The following is a 20,086-nucleotide window of genomic DNA, read 5'->3' as shown; positions in this document are numbered from 1 at the left end:
GTGATCATAGAATTAAATGTAGAAGCTAGAACAATAAAAAATTTAGTAGCATATGAGAAGAATCTCCCAGACCTTAGATTAGGCAAAGATTTTTTAGATATGGTACCAAATACATATCCACTATTAAAAAACTGGTAAATGGCACTCCATCAAAATTCACATTTTTTTCTGCTTTGAAAGAACCATTAAGAAAATGAGAAGACAGGCAGCCAACTGCGAGAATATATTTGCAAACACATATCCAATAAAGGGTTTATATCCAGAATACACAAAAACCTTTATCTCAGTAATAATAAGACAGACAACCAAGTAAAAACCTGGGCTTTAAGGTGTGGATGAACATTTCTCCAAAGAAGGTCTATGAATGGTTAATAAGCACATGAAAACATACTCCTCATCATCAGTCATCAGGGAATGGACATGCGACAGCAACACAGAGGTAGTTTCCTACCCATCTGAATGCATGTCATTAGGTGAGAGGGACAGCACAGCTGACAAATGATGGGGGAGACTGGAGCCCCTGGCTGTCACAGATGCTGGGTCCCACCACTGCACGGACTGTGATATTATCATATGACCCACTGGTTCCACTCTGAGGTGTCTGCCCACAAGAAGTCAACACCTACGTCCACGCACACCTGCACACAGATATTCTCAGCAGCATTATCTGCAGCATCCAAACGTGTGCAACAGGCTAGGTGTCCAGCCACTGGGGAAGAGGCAGGAAAGGCCCATCCAACCGCATGGGGGACTGTTACTCAGCCAGGAGGAAGAGGAGGTGCTGACCCCCGCTGCGACCTGGGTGGGCTTTGAAACCACGATGCTGAGTCCAGATTGCCAGGTGCAGAACACCTCGTCAAGTAGGGCACCGTAGGTGTGAAAGTGTCCAGAAGGCCAGAGCACGGGAGGCATGACTGCCCTGTCCTGGGAATGCTTCCGGGGAGTTGAAGGGTCTGCATTGCAGGCGTGTAGGGTCAGGCAGGTTTATTAAAAAGCCTCGGTGCGGGGGAGAAGCCAGGGCGTGTGGTTTCCCCTGCGGACAGTGAGCAGTCCTCGGGCTCCTGTCCCAGGGAACGGGAGGAGCGAAGCCCGGTTCTGCGTCTGCACGGCATGGACACCATGCTCACGGTAGAGTTTCTCTTAGGGAATCTGCCTTAGCTCCCAATTCACTGGGGAAGGACTACGTGTGAGCCCCGGGCCATGTGCCAGGGGCCCCTCTGCCCATCACCATGTGGGGGACACGTTCCCTGGCCCCCACAGACGCAGGTCTCTCTCATGTGCGTGTGGGTCGGGCGCGTGGAGCTCTGAGGCCATTTACCTTTCCCAGCCTCAGATTTTGAAGCAAGGTTCTTCCTTCCTTTCAGATGATAACGTGGACACTCACACGCAGTAAAGAACAAAGAAAGTCTATTCTCTTCTGAAACATCCGCCCTTATCGGGCCCAGGGGACCTCAGCTAATCAGAGCCTGATACTCTGCACAATAGGCCGAGTCAGCCAGACCCCCCCTCCCCGAGCGCAGCTATCGCTCCCACCGTCCGCGGCCGCTTTGCTTTTGTTCTGACACAGGGCAGACACTGCAGGATGCGGTCATCGGGCCTGGGGGCGGCCTTATCAGGCCCCTGGCCATCCTCCCTCTCACCCAAGGGTGCAGATCCCCCCAGGACCCAGCCTTATCAGGCCCCCACAGCTGCTGTTGTTTTAGATAGGGCAGGAAGTGGGCCCTGGGGGGCAGGGGCAACGTCCAGGAGCACCTGTGATTTGTCCGAGGTCTGGCTCCAGCCGGAGGCCGCTGCAGGAGGGAAGAGGGAACAGGCTGCAGGCGTGGGGAGCCTCGGTGGACCTGGGCCGTCGGCAGGTGCAGAGCAGGCCACTGGTTTGCAGGCGTGCGGTCCTGCATGTCTCTGCGGACGGTTCTCATGGGGCGGACAGCCCTGGCCCAGGGATGGCGAGGCTGGAAACCCAGGCTAGCATCTCGGCCAGCCGTCCCCGTCGGGATGGGTTCAAGGTCGGGGCGGTTCTGAGCTGTCTGCATCCTCCAGGCCGCCAAAAGCCCTGACCTCCCCGGAGGGGCAGAGCCCTTCTTCCCCACAGGCCCCTCTCAGAGCTTTCTGCTGGAACTGGTTTCCAGAAGGAACCCCAGATAAGACAGGGGCACCATCTGTGACCTCGCTGACACCTGAGAATGCTTCCTCTGAGAAACTGCACTTTAGGACATTTCCTCTTACTTGCCGTTCCTGGACCAGGTGGGTGGACAGGGAGCGTGTGCCCCTGGTTGCGCGGCGTGGCTGCCGTCCCCGGTGGGGAAAGCCGTGCTGCTTGCTGCTTTTGGCACCTCTCCCTGCCTTCACAATGTCAAACTTAGAATCGCCTTTATATGCACTTTTCCTTTTTTTTTTCCACAGTAGCTGTTGCCAGCAAGCTGTAAACTACCGTATATCACTCAAATTTAAGAACCTAAACTTTAAAACAAATTAAACTCTTGTTGACATTGTAATAAAAATCAGAATGGAACCAAGTGGCACAGTAGAAGTGAACTTCAATTATTTTTGTGGATTTAAGATTGTTTTCTGGGATTCCCGGACTCCCAACACAGCACAGCTATTTCCTCTTGGCAGATGGCTGGACAGAAAAAGGGTGGCAGGCGGGGGCGGGGGAGGCTGCTGCGCTGGGCCACGGCCTGTCCGTCACCGACGTGTTTGCTCTGGCTCCGGTGGGAGCTCCTGTGGCCACACTTGAAAGGGCAACAACAGAACAGCTCGTCTGGGTTGGGGCAGGGGGAGTGGTGGACCTGTAATTTTTTATGCACTTCAACTTCAGAAAAGAGCTCAAAAACTGTCAGGGTTTTTGGCCTTCATGGGTGTTTCTCTGGATGAAGAGAGTGGAAAGCACATGTCGGACTGTCCTCCCGAACTTTGTCCAAACGTTGGAAAGTGCGCAGAGCATCCGCACCCCCCTCCACGCCCCTGGCCCTTATCTCTCATCACCCGTTAACCGCGGTGTTGTTCTGTCACTCGCGGAGATGGAAACGGTGGTTTCCACGGGACCAAGTGCCAGCTTTCCATCCTGCGTGCAGCTTCCTGTCCTGATAGCACAGAATGAAGTGTGGCAGGGAAACGTACAGATGGAAACTCGGTGATTGATTACAGTGACAAGCGTTCCTCCAGAGGCGTGGTGGGCTCCCTGGGGGTGAGTTCTGACCTGGGCTTTCAAGCGAAGCTTTTACCAGAATCGGCCCTCCCCTGGCCTACTGCTTCCTGTTCCTCTGTTTTCGAGGCCAGGTGGGCAGCAGGGTCGGGAGCTCTGGCCCACAGATGTGCGAATGTCCACTGTCCCCTGTAAGCTGATGGCTGCCTTGCTGGGCGTCCCAAGCCTGGAGTCAGGGTACCCCACGGCTGCTGAGGGACTCTGAGACCCGGGTGGCCGGGCCTCATGTGCTCCTGCCGCTGGGGGAGGCCCTGGCCACTGGGAGCAGCTGGGCCCTGGAGTGTGAGCAAGTCGGGTGGCACCCTGCTCAGCAGGCGGCAGCTGGCACCCTCAGTAAATGACAGGAAGGTGAGGAGAGCTCCATGCGTGGCCCTCTAGGTGGTTTCTTCAGCACCCTTCAGGGTCACCCACTCCAGGCTGTGGGCTTGGAAATAACCGCCCATCCCTGCAGATTGTGGCCCTGAGCACCTGGAGGGCCTGTGCAGACCCTAGGGGGTCCGAAAGCATCGCAGTCTCTGCTCCATCAGAGATTTCTGCATCACCAGGGCTCCCTCAGCTCCAATTGTGATGAACCGTCTGGCTGTGCTGCATGTGCACATGGGTCCCCAGGCCTCCAGTGGCTTGTGAGTGACCTCAGCCCGCAGGTCCCAAACTGTGCTCAGGGGCCCTGCTCATTTTGTCTTCAATGCTTGTCTGCATTCGCTCTGCACTGTGGGAAGGGCCATGGACAATCCTCCCCTTGGTGCCAGAAAGATCCGGGCCAAGCTCGGACATTGCATTCCCTACAGGCAGCCATTCACAGCACAGCCATAAAGCCCCATGCCTTCCGTCCGAGTTATCACCTGCTGTGAACAAATATTTCTAAGTAGCTCGTAGTCCACATATTGCCTTCTTTTGAGGGCATTATTTTTATTTTTTTATTTTAGAGGGAGAGACTGCGTGTGAGTGAGGGGAAGGGGCAGAGGGAGAGAATCCTGGGCAGACTCCCTGCTGAGCATGGGCCCCACACTGGGCTCAATCCCACAACCCAAAGATCACAACCTGAGCCAAAATCGAGAGCCCAACGCTCTACCAACTGGGCCATCCAGGAGCCCCTTTTGAGGATATATTTTAAGGATTCTTCAGAAACCAATTTAGTTGAACAGAGAAGGATTTTCTGAACGGGTGGCTGGTAGCGCTGCAGACACAAGGCCATCCTATCCATACGGCTCTCCCCTATCGGGGGCAGTCGATGCCAGGAGGCCTGAGGGTTGGTGTTTACCTGTCTCTTGCTCTTTTTGAAACTCATGCAAAGGATGAATTCAACTTTCAAAAGAGGACGTAACAACCAGCATTTGCAGAATCCTTACATGGTCCTGGCAGCACAGGACTGTCAGGACAGACACACACATCTGTTCTCTGGCCCCTCGGCAAGTTAGAGGGGGTCAGGCAAAGCACATTAAGCAGCTAACAATATTCAGGGTTTAAGGAGCCATTCAAGATGACAAAGCCGTGCTCCCTGATGGCAGCCCATGGTTGCCAAGTGAATTCCAGTGCACCCGCTCTGAATCTGAGGGCCCAGCGAACATTTCGGGAAGGGCTCTTGGGCACAGTGGGGCAGGCGCCGTCCTGCATCTCAGTCAGCATTTCCCCTCCTGGTGGGAAATACAACTTACTCGGGTGGGGAGTCTCCAGAGGCCAGGACATTTGGTAGGCCTGGGCTCTGCCGGGAGGCCTGGGGGCACCTGGTAGACGAGACCTGCCCCAGCAAGCGGCCCTGAGAAAGCTGCAGACCCGGGCAGGGATGCGTGCCTGGCCCCAGCGTGGTCACAGCGCCGGCCCCTACGCACTCCTCCCGAGTCCAGGTGATGGCGTGTGCCCATCCCTTCAAGGCCACTCCACCTTGGGCCGAGAAGTGGTATTTGGACCACGGTAATCCAGCCAGACCGCTCATTTTGGTAATCACCAGGGGCGTGCGGTTATTACATAAAGTCAATTAGAGCGCATACATGCCGGTCCTGCTGATTTGATTTAGAACTAACGAAAGCTCCAGTAATGGGCAATTACAAGAAACTTAATGGCCCTTTATACTGAATGCAGCTTGCATGGCATCTAATATACTGTGATGAATTACTCATTATGTGCAGTGTTGGAACAGCTTCTATAAAGATTAATAATTGGATAATCAATACAAAAATTCAATCATGGGTGCTTTTCCATGCTGGGGTCAACATGTCCTACAGCCCGGGGGATCCGTCTCACCGGCCCATGGTTTTGTGACTCTGCTCCTCCTCTGCTCTGTTGTTTTCCAAACTGCGAGTTTGTTGGAGTAAGTTGCCTCCTGTGATTTTTCTGTGCAGATCTTTGCAGAAGAAACAAACAGCGTCTGCTGCCGGTCAGTTTTCTCAGTACTTGTGGGTACAGTTTCTCCCCTCAGGGTGGGCTCCATCCCCTTGGGGAGGAGGGCAGAGAACTGAGGTAGAGAGTGGTGGCTCCCTGGGCACCTGTGCACATGGGAGAGGCGCCAGGCAGCCTCCCCTGCAGCATCCAGCAGAGCCTGGAGTGGGATGCGGACATTCTGGGTGGTGGCATCACAGCTGGGCTCCGGGCACAAGTGTTTGGGGCAGAGGACGCAGATGGAGGTGAGCAGGAGGGAGGTGGCAGAGGCTGCAGACCCTTGCATCCTCACCTTGCTGTGTGTGGGACGGGCCTGGCACACAGGCCAGACACCAAGGCTGAACCCTGGTCAGCCTTCTCCTTAGCTCCGGCTTCTCCTTAGCTCCGGCTCTGCTCTGATGGCAGTGTTGGTTTTTAATTATGAAAATCTCAGGCATCTTCAGGGTGTAATAAATGGTGCCGTGGGCTCCTGGGTACCCACACCCAGGTCCACTCTTAGGCAGGGGAGTTGGACACCTGTGCCGGCTGTCACTGGGATGCCGAGGGCCCAGGTCCTGGACCTCACATCCCATCCCACCATCCCTGGGGACAGACACCTTTTCAAAGAGCCACTGTCTTACGTGATCACAACATGACAGTCACACTAACAAAATAACTAACAGCTTCTCTGTAAGCTGAGGATTCACTTTGGACTCACATTTAGCAATGAGAAGGTGTGGTTTCACTTCCTGTGAAGCTGGGAATACGGAGCCAGAGCCTCTCCTTTGCCTTCCAGGCAAACCAGGCAGCTGCCGGGCGGGTCGCGGACACTTGGCCTGTGCCCACTGGACGGACCAGCTGAGCCGATGTGTTGTCACACGGACCTTTCCGCTGCCCATAGGAGCGAGGCTGTGTCCCCACTGCCTCCAGAGGGGGAAGAGCTGCTTGGTTAGAGCCTTTTATGCTGAGGCCCCAGCTCATGTCCCCAGTGAGAGTGACAGAAGGCAGCAGCTTGCCACACCTGCACCAGCACTCTCCCCAACCCTCCCTCCGTCCACTTAACATTGTTTTTTAATTAACGGAGGCTTTTTCATCTTTTATTTTTCAATTTTGTGTGAATAGAAATTTCATAATTTAGGAGGAATATATTTTCTAGCAGCACAAGGAAAGCCCAGGAAAAGTGCTCGCTGGTGGTTTAGCGCTCCCCATGAGTGATGGTGGAGTGGGTTTGGTGTAGATAAAAAAAAAAATGGGCCAGGTGATGCGGGAGCCCACGCCTGGCCATGGGGAGGGAGGCTCATGGCAGCCCGCGGAGCGGCCATCACGTGGCCGGGCGGTCCCCGTGGACGCTGGAGTTTTCCACATGGGCCTTTGCATTATTTGGAGTATTCAGGCTAAATAAGGAAGCAGGCACTGAAGGCAGGAAAATTATTCTGTTTTAATGGCTGACAGTCCCGTGTGACAACAGTACCCATCAGTGCCAGCCCCACACGCACTTGGGAGGGTCATGTTTTATTAAAACCGTGACTTGTTGTCATTCAGACTCCACTGTCCCGTTCCCTCCTTCCAAAAATAGCAGGCCCCGTGGCAGTGGCTTATTATGATTAAAAAGATAAAAATAAGTGAAGGCTGAAATGGGTCCAGGACATCCGAGGTAACGCGGAACTTACTTTTTAATGGAACTTGAGAGACGGCCTCATTTTCTACCGCCTCACAAAGCGTCTTTGAAAAAAGTCAGAAAAGTAAAACAGGACTTCGGTGATGTTGCAACTCTGCATTTTTGGAGTTACCAAGGTTGTGACGGTCCTGCAGAGGGGCATCTGCTGTCACCCGGGCCGCGCAGTGGTGGCCAGGGTGCCCGCCCATGAACGAGGACATACGGACAGCGGGCTGCCTCTTCTGAGAAGTTGAAAACCCACCTGGACACAGCCTCAGTCTCCCTCACGTGCTCGAGGGGCCCGGAATCATGTTTTCTCCGCTTCCTGGTTTCTGAACTGTGTCTTCGGTCATGGGGTTTCCACGCACGCCTCCCACCAGCCGTAAGCTTTAACCGAGGAGGCTCGCCGCGGAGTGTGCAGACACCGTGTGCCCAGCCATCGGCAGGAAGCCCAGCGCTCACACCCCTGCGAGCAGCGCCCTGGTGTGAGAGCCTGCATGCTTCCTCGTCCCAGATCCCCTCACACTGTGAAGGTCGGCGTGGGGACACCACCGGGCCAGGGGTATTTCTGGCTGTAGTACCATCGGCCTCAGTGATTATGCGCTCGGGTTATGGTACTAAGTTTAGCCAAAGGTGTATTTTCTGGGAAAGTTAGCAAATAGTTTTTAAAATTATCCCTTAGTTATAGGAATGGGAGAGAATGGCCTTCCTGTTTTGTTTTGTTCTTCACAAAGCTATTTTGGCTTTCCCTTAAAAATAAGAGTTTCTGGTGGCTTGTTCTGTGTCCCTCACGGGAAGACTGAGTGAGCACGGAACAACTCTGCTTCTGCATTCCTTTATGTGTGGTACGTCGTTTGGCCGTGAGCTTTGAGTGAGCCCAGGGGGCCAGGCCAGCGCGGATGTGGCCACAGGAACCCGCCCTGGGAACTGGGTCCCCCGTGGATTGCCCAGGCCTATTTGTTTCCCACATTGCTTTTGCTTAAAGGAGGACGATGGCTTTTGGAAAGTGGTTCTCTTCTTGAAAAAGCAACATCATAGATGACAAAGTAACAGCTTTGTTATACCCCAGCTGGGCTGGCTAGCCTGCAGGGAACAGACGGTGAATGCTATCAGTGCTTAAAAATTCACAGGACTGTTGTCTCCTCGTAAGAACTACCCGACTATTGAACAAGAAGCAGATGCTCAAAAAAATGGGGTTTTCGTGTGTTTTTTTTTTTAATTGGAGACAAAAATATTATTTGCAGGGTATGGTTTGTAGCCACCATAATTAAGCTTTTTTTTTTTAAGCAAAGATTACAGTGTGGCTGGGGTACCATCGCTCTGCTAGATTTCTTCCTGCCAGGCCAAAACCCGGCTCCTGAGAAAGTAGGATCCATGTCCATGTGGACACCCAACTAGAACCTTCCAGCATCTGCCTCTCCTGTGCCTTCCATCCCCAAAGCCCGGCTGCTAGGCCCCACGACTCTGATGGGTTCCTGCCTGGCCACAGGCGTGTGGGGCCAGCACCCATCCCATTGGCATGCCCGGGTGACGCTGGGGGCTACTGCGCCCAGTGGGAGGCAGGCAGCACCCTTGGTGCTCTGGCAGAGACAAGGACACACAGCCCCGTCTGCAGGACCCTGCAGCAAACCCACCCAGGCGTCTATTCTGCTACCTACATGCTCTGTAGGAAATACGAAATGAAACATACACAAGTAACCCCCGCCCCTCGGCCACGTCCTGAGTCTGTGCCCACGCGTTGGCACGTGGCCGAGCTCAGGCGTCTGTGGACATGACCAGAAATCCATTCTTCCCATGGTCAGGAACCCCACAGTTTTCACCGGCAAGTGCCTGTCGTGTGCACACCGGGAAAAAGCAGGCTGGCCCGGCATCTGCTGGAGTGTGTCCGGCACATCGTTCTGGCACGTGGGAACCTGGCCTGGGGAAACCTGGCCCCAAGGAGGCCGCCACTCAGGCTTGCTGCCAGGGAGCCCCTGATGCCACACATGCTCCCCTGAGCAGCAGCCAGTCCCATTCCTGACAATGCTGCTCGCCCGCTGCCTGAGGACTGGCACATCTCCTGCCTCTCTGGGCCTGTCTTCAAATTAAGAATAATAACATATCCATTCCCCAGGGGGCTTGGGAGGCTGCTGTGAGGTTCGTGCCACTGATAACGCTCAGTACCCAGAACTCTACCCAGGAGGTTCTGTTTCTCCCTTTGAAAGGACTGAAGAACCTCCGACTTGACGAGCAGAGGGGATCTCGGCCAAGCTGCCATTTTCACAGAGAAGCGTCTCGGGCTGCAGTGGGTACAGAGGCAGGAGGAGGGCCTGACAGCACGTGTCCGCAGTGTGCAGAGCTCAGATCACGTTCTCTGGAGGGTTCAAGGCCTCCACGGCTCACAGATCTCTGATGGATCGTGTAAATGATGTGCGTGAATGCAAGGAGGATTTAGGTGTAAGAGTCAGACAGTCACGGGATCATTGGGATCATTGGCTCTGCCATGGGATAGTGCTTGGCCCAAGCGCCCCCTGGAGAATGGGAGCTTGCACCATCTCTAAATACAAGCACTGCCTGGAGAGTGTCTTCAAGGTTCCTGTTTTTCCTCGTAGAGTCTATTACATCTGATCACACGACGCCCGTTAGTCCCTAGGGTCTCGGGGACACACCCTCGTGTCAGGTCTCTGTCCTCCTCACTGTGAGACTTGCTGTCACCGCCTTCCAGCCCATTGTTCAGAGTCACCTGTGGATGCACACACTGTCACTTCTTCCCCAGGAGTAAGGAAGGCACAGACGACAATGTCTGGGAGCTGCTGAGAGTGGTGACAATTCTTGTGGTTGCTACAGCAATAGGAAGACTGCCTCTGAGGCCGAGAGGTCCCGGTGAGCAGGGGAGGTACCGTGACTGTGGGAAACACAGACCTAGAACATGGAGCCTGCACATAAGGAGCGCAGGGTGCAGCCTCAGAGCCTCCACCCCCACGTGTGGCACGTGGCATTGCCAAGCTGCGCTGCCGGGATTTTGAATGAGGTTTCTGACTCAACGTGTCAGCAGATCTCTTCTGGCTTTGATACCTGCGTGATACCATGCAGGGGCGGTGAGTGCCCGCTGCTGTTTGTGGTGGCTCCAAGGAAGAGCTGGCATGTGCTGTCTGTTCCTACACTGCTGGGAAGATAGCTGGGCCCTCGGTGGCTTGCCTCTTCTCCTTCTTTAAAAAAAAAAAAAAGTTGTTAAGTCCCACACCAGCTAGTCCAGGGGAAATGGCTGAAGAAATCATCTGTAGTTATACGGAAGACAGTGCCATGTTTCTGTGTTGGGGCTGGGGCTGGGCTGGCATTGCTGGGAAGAGACGCGTGCCCCCAGGAGTGGGGGAATGGCTCTGCCTTCAGCGTCTCCCACCCAGGCACCAGGCTCTGTGTGCTGAGCAGCCCCGCAGGCCTGGATAGGCCACACATATGGGCAGAGTGTAGAGTTGGAGTGGGAGGGGGGAGATCGGCCGGCGGGAGTGCCAACCCTGGGCTGGGGGCACGCAGGTGGCCTCCACTCCTCACTGGGACCGACGGCCCCTGTTGCCATTTGCTGACCCTCCTGCAGACTCTCCGTTTACAGAACCCATCACAATGACGTCTTCCTCCCCTCCTCACAGACCTGTGGACAACCGCACACGTGCCCCCACTTCAGAGCCAGGGGCAGGGGAACAGCATCGCTGCCAGGCCCAAGCCGTGCGGCTCATTCCTTAAAGTTTGCTTTGAGATCCTCCACTGCTTTCAGAAACCAAGAATTCAGAAATGAGAAGGAAAATGCATAAAAATGAGATTTAGACCCTCCCCACCCCCTTGGGTCACATGGCCTCAGGAAAATCTGTCAAGGGCCCCTGAGTGAAGCCCATGGGTGAAGTGAGGGCATTTTACTAGGACATGAGGGTTTAAGCTCAATTTTTTCAAAATGGTGATGAAAAAAAAAAAAAAAAGCCTTACTGTGTGAAAGTATAAAGATTTTGCTTTAAAAAGAATGCTTCACCTGATTAGTTAATTTGCACATCTAATTTATAAATAGCCAAGAGATTTTGTGGGGTGGTCAGAAGAATACGGTGAGTATCGGCAGATGCTGTAAATGTAGGTGAAGAGCTCTGCCTGTACCTTGTACGTTTTAGCTTTTAAATGTGAAAAAAATACTAATTTTCTTTTCACTCAACTCTGGCTGTGCACAAAGAGGTGCTGTGTGCACGCGTGTGTGTGCGTGTGTGTGCATGTGTGTGCGCGTGTAGCCTGCCTCCATGTCCCAGATTAAAACGAGAATTCAAGTTGCCACATAAGTTTTAGGAAAAAAACAGTAGTTTCCACCTTGGGAGCATTTTAGAGAAAACTTAAACATAAGGGAAACAACTTTTCTCATTACATTAAATTGTGGTCTAGCAGCTCGCCACATCCTGTTGCAGGGACATCTGACACGAAGCCAAGCGAAGGTTCCTCTTTCACATCTCTGACAGGCTGTGAGGGTCACATGTTACCTGCAGTTCAAAATACCTTCTACAGAGAAAAAACCCTTGGTGTCGGTGGAAAAGCTGAATAAGAAGATGGAAAGTATCAGTAGAGAGAAGACTCTGTGGGAAACTGTAACAGAGAAAGCCACCCCCAAAATAACAGCACAGAGCCCCTGGGGGCGGCCGCGCACTCACAGGGACCCGGAACCGTGACCTCATGGAAGAGACGTGGGAGGCCAGGGAAAGGCCAGGGGTGGCAGGACCCCAACAAGCTCAGCCCTTGTGCACCGTCTGTCTGGGGCCGGGAACCTTCAGGGTGGTCCCTGCAGGGCCGTGGCACCGACTATCTGCCAGGAGCGTGGCTCTGCGGCCGTCCTGTCTTCGGGGATGTGCACAGTTGTGTGGGTCTGCAGCGCAAGTTGGGCAGCCACCCCCCTTCCCGTCGGCCGCCCACACAGTCCAGAGGGGCACCTAGGGCAGTGCCCACAGGGCACTGGCACATGTGTGCTACTTCTCGAGTGTGCTCCTAAGATGCCTGGCCCGTCCCAACCCTACTTGATGGTGCCGACCTGGGCCACAGGGGCACCAATGGCCTGTCCTGTCCAACTGACCGCTGCTGCGAGGCTCCTCAGACAGCGCAGACTCTGGCAACGGAGCAGGAGTACTGCCAGTGCTCCCCAACCCTCCTGGGTGCCAGGCTGGGGTCGCAGAGATCAGGTCAGGCACCAGGACACAGGAGGGCCCCTGGCTCAGGACACACTCAGGGACTTCCCTGCTGCCACCCACAGCGGGCTCCCCCTGCCAGGCTCAGGTGCCCTGGTGGGCAGCGAGGGGAAGCCCACTTAGATGCTGCTTCCCCTTTTCTCTTACAAACGTGTTGTTTTTTTCCTATGGTCTCTATAACCCCGAGGAGCTAGATTCTTGGTTTTCCTGCTGAAGCCTCCCCGCCATTCCCCATCATTATTGCCCCTCAGACCCGCCCCATAATCCCTGTCGTTACCCTCATACCCGCCCCCATAATCTCTGTCATTACCCTCACACCTCCCCACATATTCCCATCATTATTACCCTTCAGACCTCCCCCCCCGTATTCCTGTCATAATTACCCCTCTGACCTCCCCCCATATTCCAGTCATTATTACCCCCAGACCTCCCCCCATATTCCCGACCTTATTCCCCTCAGACCTCCCCCCACAACCCCATCAATATTACCCCTCAGGGCCCCCCACATCCCCATCATTATTACCCTGAACCCCATTTCCCCAACGTTAGTACCCCCAAGAACTGTTTCTGCATCCCGTGTCTGCTCTTATGGGATCGGGTTCAGATCTGAGACCAGGTGTCCTTGCAGGGGAATGAGCAGGAAACCCCGTCTGGTGTGGGTGACTCTGTTCAGCCGCATCCCTCGGGGGCATCCTGTCCACGCTGCGCCTGCGCAGGTGGCCTCATCCGCACCCAGTGTGGAGCCCTTGGCCCCATGTGTACCCATAGCGCTAGCCTGTCCACCCACCCATAGCTGCCCCCCCGTGGGGCAGGGAGCCACCATTGCCCCAGGCCTCCCCAGCCTCCTGCGTAGAGTGAAGCAGCTGAGAAAGAGCCACTGTGCCCACGCCTGGCGCAAGATGAGGGCTGCACCCACCACGGCCACAAGCTCTGTGGGCGCCGTGAGCACCTGCCTGCCCTGCTGGGAAGCCTCTGCTACCACGGTGCTGTCCTTGTGACACTTGGGTCTGTCAGTTTTCTCTGTCTAAATGTTGTTTGACCTAACACATTTTGCGAAGTAGAAATTGGACACATGACTCTCAGAGGCCAAAGGAGTGAAGCGGGAAGATGTAGGACTGCGTCTGGTGTCCCGTGCCTGTCGCCTCCCTGCCTGCACTCCAGGAGCCGGGAAGACACGGCACCTGAGGCCCCCGGAACGCCGGGGAGGGACACGTGCTCAGGCGGGGACCCAGGAGCCATGAGTGGACGTGGACGGGAGCTGCTGCCCTGCCTTCTCCTGGGGAGCCCTGCGCCACCACGCGGCCAGGGTATCAGGGCAAGACCGCCTGCAGCTAACCGAGCTGCCCTTGGGACGCTAAGGGACAGGTGTCCTGAGAGCCGCTCAAGCACCTGGGTTTCATTACTGCCTCATTAGTGGCTCACTGGGAGGGGTCATGGCCACCCAGGTGGCCACAGCCCCTGCCCGTGTTCTGTGCGTGAAGGTCAACACCATTCTCAAAAAAAGGTGTGGCTGCATGTCGGTGGTCATGCATCACATCCGTGTCCCAGGCAGATGTGTCCTCTGCAGGTGGGCTGGCGGTGTGCCCACCCCGGGCTGCTGTACACCTCTAGTGTTTGTATTAAGCAAACCCCCCTCACCCTGGATGGTTCCCTTGCCAGGCGGCGGGTGGACCTGCAGGTTTGCAGTCGGGCTCCTGTCTGTGCAGCTGGTGCCACTGGGCTCTGTTATCAGCAGCCGTGACACAATTCCTGGTTGCCCCAACCACATTTTATTAACTGTTTTTCTTAACAATAGTGGGGGGTGTTGAAAGGGCACTCGGGGGGTGGGGAGTGGAGGCGATGACAGGTGTGCCAGCTAATTGCTGCAGGAAGCTGCCTGGGACACGCCAGGGCCTTTGCAGAAACACATGGACTTTATCTGGGTGGCGGAGGGCAGCCTGGGCAGTTCCGTGACGTGAGCCCGTGTCCTCCGCCCCCCAGTTCTGTTAGGAAAGTGGGCCGTGGGGACACGTCCCCTATCTGGGGGCCCATCAGGGTGGAGGGAGGGATGTTGTGCAGCTTGCTCACGATGGCCTTTGCCAGCTTTGCTCATTTCCTCTCCTGCTGCCAAAAGCCACATGCTGATAGTGGACATGGACAAGGAAACAGAAATGAAGGAAGAGCCCAAACAAAGGGAGGCCCAGGCCACCCCATGTGTGGCCCTCCTGTCGGACACAGCCTATCCAACAAGCAGACCAGGGAGAGGGGCTCTCGGAGCATGGACCTCAGGGATGTGCCTCCCCCATGGGGCACCTCTGCCGGCCCTGCCCGTGGCTTTTGCTCCTGCCAGCTGCATGCTCCTGCCTGGAGAGGATGGGTCCCCGCAACTGGACCAGCGCCTGGCCTCTCCCACTGGGGCCCACAGTGCTAGGGTCAGGTTGTGACTATGTTTCTGGATGGGAGTGGTGACGCAGCCACCGCCAGCCCCTGCGGTCACCGAGCTGGGTCCTGGGCAGCTTCGGTGCTGCTGGCCCAGGACAGCCCAGGCCCAGGCCAGGGGCGGGAAGCAGGAAGGAGGGGACCCTTCCCACAAGCTCCCCGTAACTAGCTGAATGCGTGGCTGATGGGACCTCTGGTTCTTACGGACTTTGAGCCAGAGCTGTGTTTCCCTAATGGCTTATCTCTTGTGTTTTCTTGCAGTAAATGAAATAATACGGAACGATCTCTCCAGCACCAACATCCGATCATAGCTGGCCACAGGTTACTCCCCGAAGCCGCACGGTGTGAGCTTAGCCGCCGATGGTCGAGCTCTGGCGAAAGGACTTTAAGTACACGGAACACACGCCTGGTACCGGTTGGAGCTCCAGCTCACTCAAGATTCTCATCACGGGCTCAAAGCAGCAGCTCTGTGACCGGGAGGACCGGCCACGCCTCCTCATCACAGGAAGACCGGAGGGGGCGGGGTGCGTGCCTTGCATGGGTTCCCCCACCCCACCCCGGGCACCCCTGGACTTCAGCACTGGAAGTGCCTTATTACCCAGAGCCCAGCATCAGGGTGCGCCATAGGATGGAGTGTCAAGTCTGCTACCAGGAGAGTATTTGCAGGAGCAAAAGCTGTAAAGACGCTTCGTCGCAAAGCTTTGTCTCTCTTGTGATAAATTAGAATACTGGCAAGCTGGGCATCGTGAGGAGAACCTAACACGTGCTTCCTGCTGTTTCTTGGCTTCCCTTGGGCTGCAACATGCAATCTGCTTCTTTACCCAGTCAGTGCATTTTAGGGATCTTCCATTCTGACCTCTCCCTCATCACCCACTCCCTCCCCTGTGTTACTGAAACCGTAGTACTGTTCGCTGTAGCATGCTAGGGTGTTGTTTCTAATCTGGCTTTGAACGTAGCACAAGTAAGATGATAGCACAAGACAGGTCGCTGGACAAAAAAAGAAGTCTGTCTGCCGCAGGACAGATGCTGCATTTGCATGTATGTACACACGTAGGCTCGTATTTATGGACAAATAAAACAGAGTTGGTGATGTGTGGTCCCTGCCCGTCAAGGGCTGTGTATTGGCAATAACCAGGATCCGCTCTGGAAAATGCATCTGAGACAAAACTTGGGCTTTGCAGCCGCGTCCACAGGCACCCATGTCCCCTCAGGCGGGTCTGTGCGGTCCCGTGTGGTGCCGCTAGCCCAGTGTGTCAGAACATCAGCAGAGGTGCATTCTCAGGACCCAGGCGTCCCCACCGAGCAGACAGGAAAGCAACCGAAAGTACCATCGCAAAAGGAGTATAATATACTTGCTCAGCTCTAAGATTATTACTTCACAGAAGCCTTATAACTCTGCTTCGTCTAAGAAAACAATCACCAAAAACATTTTCATACGCCCATAGTATGTTCCAGATTACCGACTGTTAATACGTAGGTTAGTGTAAGCTTCGCTCCTGCTGCATTTGTACAATTAACAGCTTACAACACATGATGACTAGCAGTGACCGGTCGTCTCACATAACCAAAAAGCATGGTTTAATTAAAACATGTTTAACCCGATGACTGTGCCTTAGGAGCTGATGCCCTCTCACGGAACATGCCTGGGTTGTACCCGCGGGCGGAGGTTGTAAGTCACAGTAACCAAAATGATGTTACGGTGGAGGAAGCTCTCCTGCAGAATTATTTTAAAGATATTCTTCTGTTCAATTCTGTGTCTTTGTTGTTTGACCTCCAGAAGGAACACCAACCCAAAAGCCATACTTGTAGCATTTGCACGTGACTGTGGCTCCATGTAGACATGACCCAGAACCTAGCCCACCCTTAGCGTCCTAGGACTCGCATGGAATCTTCTAATAGGCTGTCGTATGGAAAGGAACCATTTGGTATACGTGTCCGCTGTCCTTGTAGTTAGGAAATAGATCCAATAAAGCAATATATATATATTTTTTATTTTTTATTTTTTTTTGCTGGACAATCTTAGTGTGCCAGTGATTCATTACCCATGCGGATAATTCTGGTCAATTCTAAGGGATTTTCTGCTGTGGGTCCCTGTACTGCCAGCTGAGCCAAGTGCTGTTCACAGGGTGGCCCCAGTGCCACTGGGCACCTCCTCCTGCAGTGGGTTTCCCATCCTGCATGTTCACAGAAGAGGACACTGTGAACATAGCACTTTGGAAACGTTCAGCCAGGTCCCGTGCACAGGGAGCTTTCCCGTGAGCTCAGAAGAGTGGCCAGGGCTGGGGGTGTGCATGTGCAGGGTGGCCATCACCGTCACTGCCATCACCACAGGAAGGTAGCGCGTCAGAGCAGCCCTGGGTGTTGCCCCTAGAGGCCATTCGGCCCCTCTTCCTGCCCAAATCCACTTTGTAAAACCAGAGTGAGACCCAGAACTTCTCCAGCAATTCAATTGTGAATTGTCAGAAACAATATCCTGCTTTTAGGACTTTATGAAATGCGAAATTTCCTGTTTCTTTTGCTAAGATTGAGGCAAAGTACTAGAGGAATATGCATCACCTAGAATGTGTGGTCAGCCAGCACCTGTTCAAGCAGGTGGGCCAGGCGGCGGGGCACGGGGCCAGGTGGTGGGCAGAGTCTGCAGAGAAGATGGCCGAGTGACCACGGACGGCACAGGCTGCAGAGCCCAGAGCTGCTGGCTGCCAGAGGACCAGGAGCTCCATCCACCTGGAGAGCAGGCTTGCAGGGCCACTGGTGCTGGGTGCAGGGCCACCGGTGCTGGGCTGGCCTCCGAAGAATGGCCTGGAAGCTATTGATTTCAAAGTGAGTTTTGCCCCCCCCCCATTCCTGACAATAGGATTTTATATTCCAGGGGCAAAAATACGAATCCACAAAATAAGGGATGGTTTCTGCAAAGAGGTGGTGCTTCTGCAGATGCCCGTTTTCTTAGTTTCCTTTCCTCTCGGTGATCTTGTGAAATAAGGGAAACACGCCCAAGGGCCCACTTCTGATGGGTTTTACCCTCACCTGCACTGACCAGAACCTCCCCTGGGGAGCCGAGGACGAGGTCAGCTGACTGGAGCTGGCCAAGCCTCGGCAGCTTAAGAGCCACTCACCTCCCACAGGGGCCGGGTGCCAGCCCTTCCCAAGTGTGAGACCAAAGTCCAGTAAACACCGGTGTCTTCTCGTAACCAAGTGCAAGTAAACAAAGATCCTAGTATCTCAGCTTCTCCATTTCAAGGCTGTCCCCTGATCTGAGCAGGCGGGGTCCCCAGCTGGGGAGACTCCGTGACCCCAGCCTCTCTTCTAGGACAGGCCCTGTGGTAACTTTCTGCTTCTGCAAACCTGTGACATCCTGTGCAGGGGGTCGGCCGATGACACCATGAAGACGGTGTCTGCACAACGGTAATTACACATTTCCCAGAAGTGTGTCCACATTGGACGTGGAGCCTGCGCCGACGCTGGTGTCTAAACAAGGCAAAGGGCCTCTGTGCAAACACACTTTTTAACATGAAGTTCGTGTAAGATGAAGTTGACCGTCTTACAGTGCACAGTTGGGCGCACGTCAGCAGTGCTGTGCGACTCCCCTCTCCATCTGTTTCCCATGGTTTCATCACCCCAGAGGGCAGCCCGGCACCCTCAGTCACCCCGCCCCAGCCCCACCAGAGCTGTCAATCCCGCCTCCATGGACATGCGCTGGGCACCCCCACGGTGGGACCCAGACAGCAGGAGGCCCTGCACCTTGCTTCCTCCACTGCACACTGTGGTCTTCGGATTCACGCACAGCACAGCACCTCTCAGGACTTCACCCCTTGTCATGGCCAAACTGTCCTGCCACAAGTGGACTGAGCGCCATCGGCGGCCGCCCCGCCTTGGGCTGCTGGGAACCCCATGGACAGGCTTCCGTGTGAGTCTCTGTCCGAGGCTCGGCCCCCCACTGGCAGCGTGAGGCTGAGGTGCATCAGGAGTTGTTTGTCTTAGTTTTGAAGAACGGTTTCCCCTTCTTGGTTTTACAATCAGGCTTCCCTGAGACAGACGCGGGAGCACTAACCTAATTTGCCATCTCACATGTGAAGCACGTCCTATCTGTAATTCTTGATGCCAAAAAAATTAAGTTAGGATGAGATGAGTAACTGTCGGTTATGCCACAGTGGGAAGTGGGCTGGCCTCGCGTGCCTCCTCCAGGGTGGGCCGCAAACCTCCGAGCTTTGGGGGAGGCACCCAGGGCCTCGGTGCTAGGTCACCTCACACACGCACGCGTGGAGGGACATGGTGGGGCAATGGGTGGAGGTGACCACCGTCACAGGAGTGAGCACATTCGGCTGCCCCGAGGCTCCCGTGGCCCAGCGCTCCGAGTCTGGCCCTTCCCTGCGCTGCCTGACCTACAGCTGTGGCCGTCTCTCACGGGCCCTGTGTCTGTGACCATCGGGGCACAGAGCCGGGCAGGTCTGCGGCCCCACAGGACCAGCGTGGTAGTCACAGCCTCCTATACGATCGCCCACTCCTCACGCTCCCTGGGGGGCTGCCAGTGGGACCCATGTTGGAGGCAGCTGCCATCCCCTGGAAGGACGGAGCAGCCATCACCCTTCCCGCCACCAGGCACCCCTTCTGTGTGGCCTGGTGCACAGACAGCTCCTGCTGCCCCGGGGGCCTGCCTGTGACAACACTGCTGTGCACACAACCCCCTGAACCAAGTGTGGCCCGCAGAACAACTGCAACTTGTCTCCAAGGGCCTGTCGTCTGGGGGCTCCTGGAGGCACCCTCCCCGCTCAAGGCCTATCCCCAGAGCGCGGCCCTGGGGTCTTGTCTCTGTGCCCCAGGAGGCCCAGGCTCTACCATTAGACAGTCATCCCGGTGCTGTGAAGCTATGTCCGAGTGATGCCCTGGGGTGGGAGGGTGCTGGCCACCCTGGGTTGAGGGCATCTCTGTTTCCTGGGAACTGGCATCCTCAGGTGATGGCACACTGCTGAGCCTTGATGGAGGGTTGATGGCGCAGCCAGGGCCTGGGTGGGCTTGTTGTAGCCACAGAGTGAGGACGGCCTTGCCACAGCTCCTGGGGTTTACCTGGCGGCAGACCAGGTACTGTGGTTCAAGGCCATGCGAAGTCAGTCTGCAGCCACGCAGGTGCACATGCCGTCCCGGCACCTCGGGCTCTGCTGGCCTGGGCCTCCCCCCCACCTGTCTTCCATCCTTACAGCACAGTGCCAGGGATGACACTGCCGCCAGGCTCACAGGTGAGTGCAGGTGTCCATAGCTGCCAGCGCATTC

General features: G+C 55.3%; 1 protein-coding gene across 7 annotated transcripts in view; it reads left to right on the top strand.

Moving 5' to 3' along the window:
- NFATC1 (nuclear factor of activated T cells 1) overlaps positions 1-16,806 on the top strand; it is a 96,277-nt gene extending 79,471 nt beyond the window's left edge. For all 7 annotated transcript variants that reach the window (XM_035708887.2, XM_035708898.2, XM_025421940.3 and 4 more), the window contains one exon: positions 15,083-16,806. In XM_035708887.2, the coding sequence (XP_035564780.1) occupies positions 15,083-15,132 (50 nt within the window). In that variant the 3' untranslated portion in view covers positions 15,133-16,806. The remainder of the gene's footprint in view (positions 1-15,082) is intronic.
- Positions 16,807-20,086: the final 3,280 nt, after the last annotated feature.

This window comes from Canis lupus, chromosome 1, assembly GCF_003254725.2.
Source record: "Canis lupus dingo isolate Sandy chromosome 1, ASM325472v2, whole genome shotgun sequence".
Classification (NCBI taxonomy): domain Eukaryota; kingdom Metazoa; phylum Chordata; class Mammalia; order Carnivora; family Canidae; genus Canis; species Canis lupus.
The sequence above is the reverse complement of the archived record's forward strand: the minus strand, read 5'-3'. Positions and strand labels throughout refer to the sequence as shown.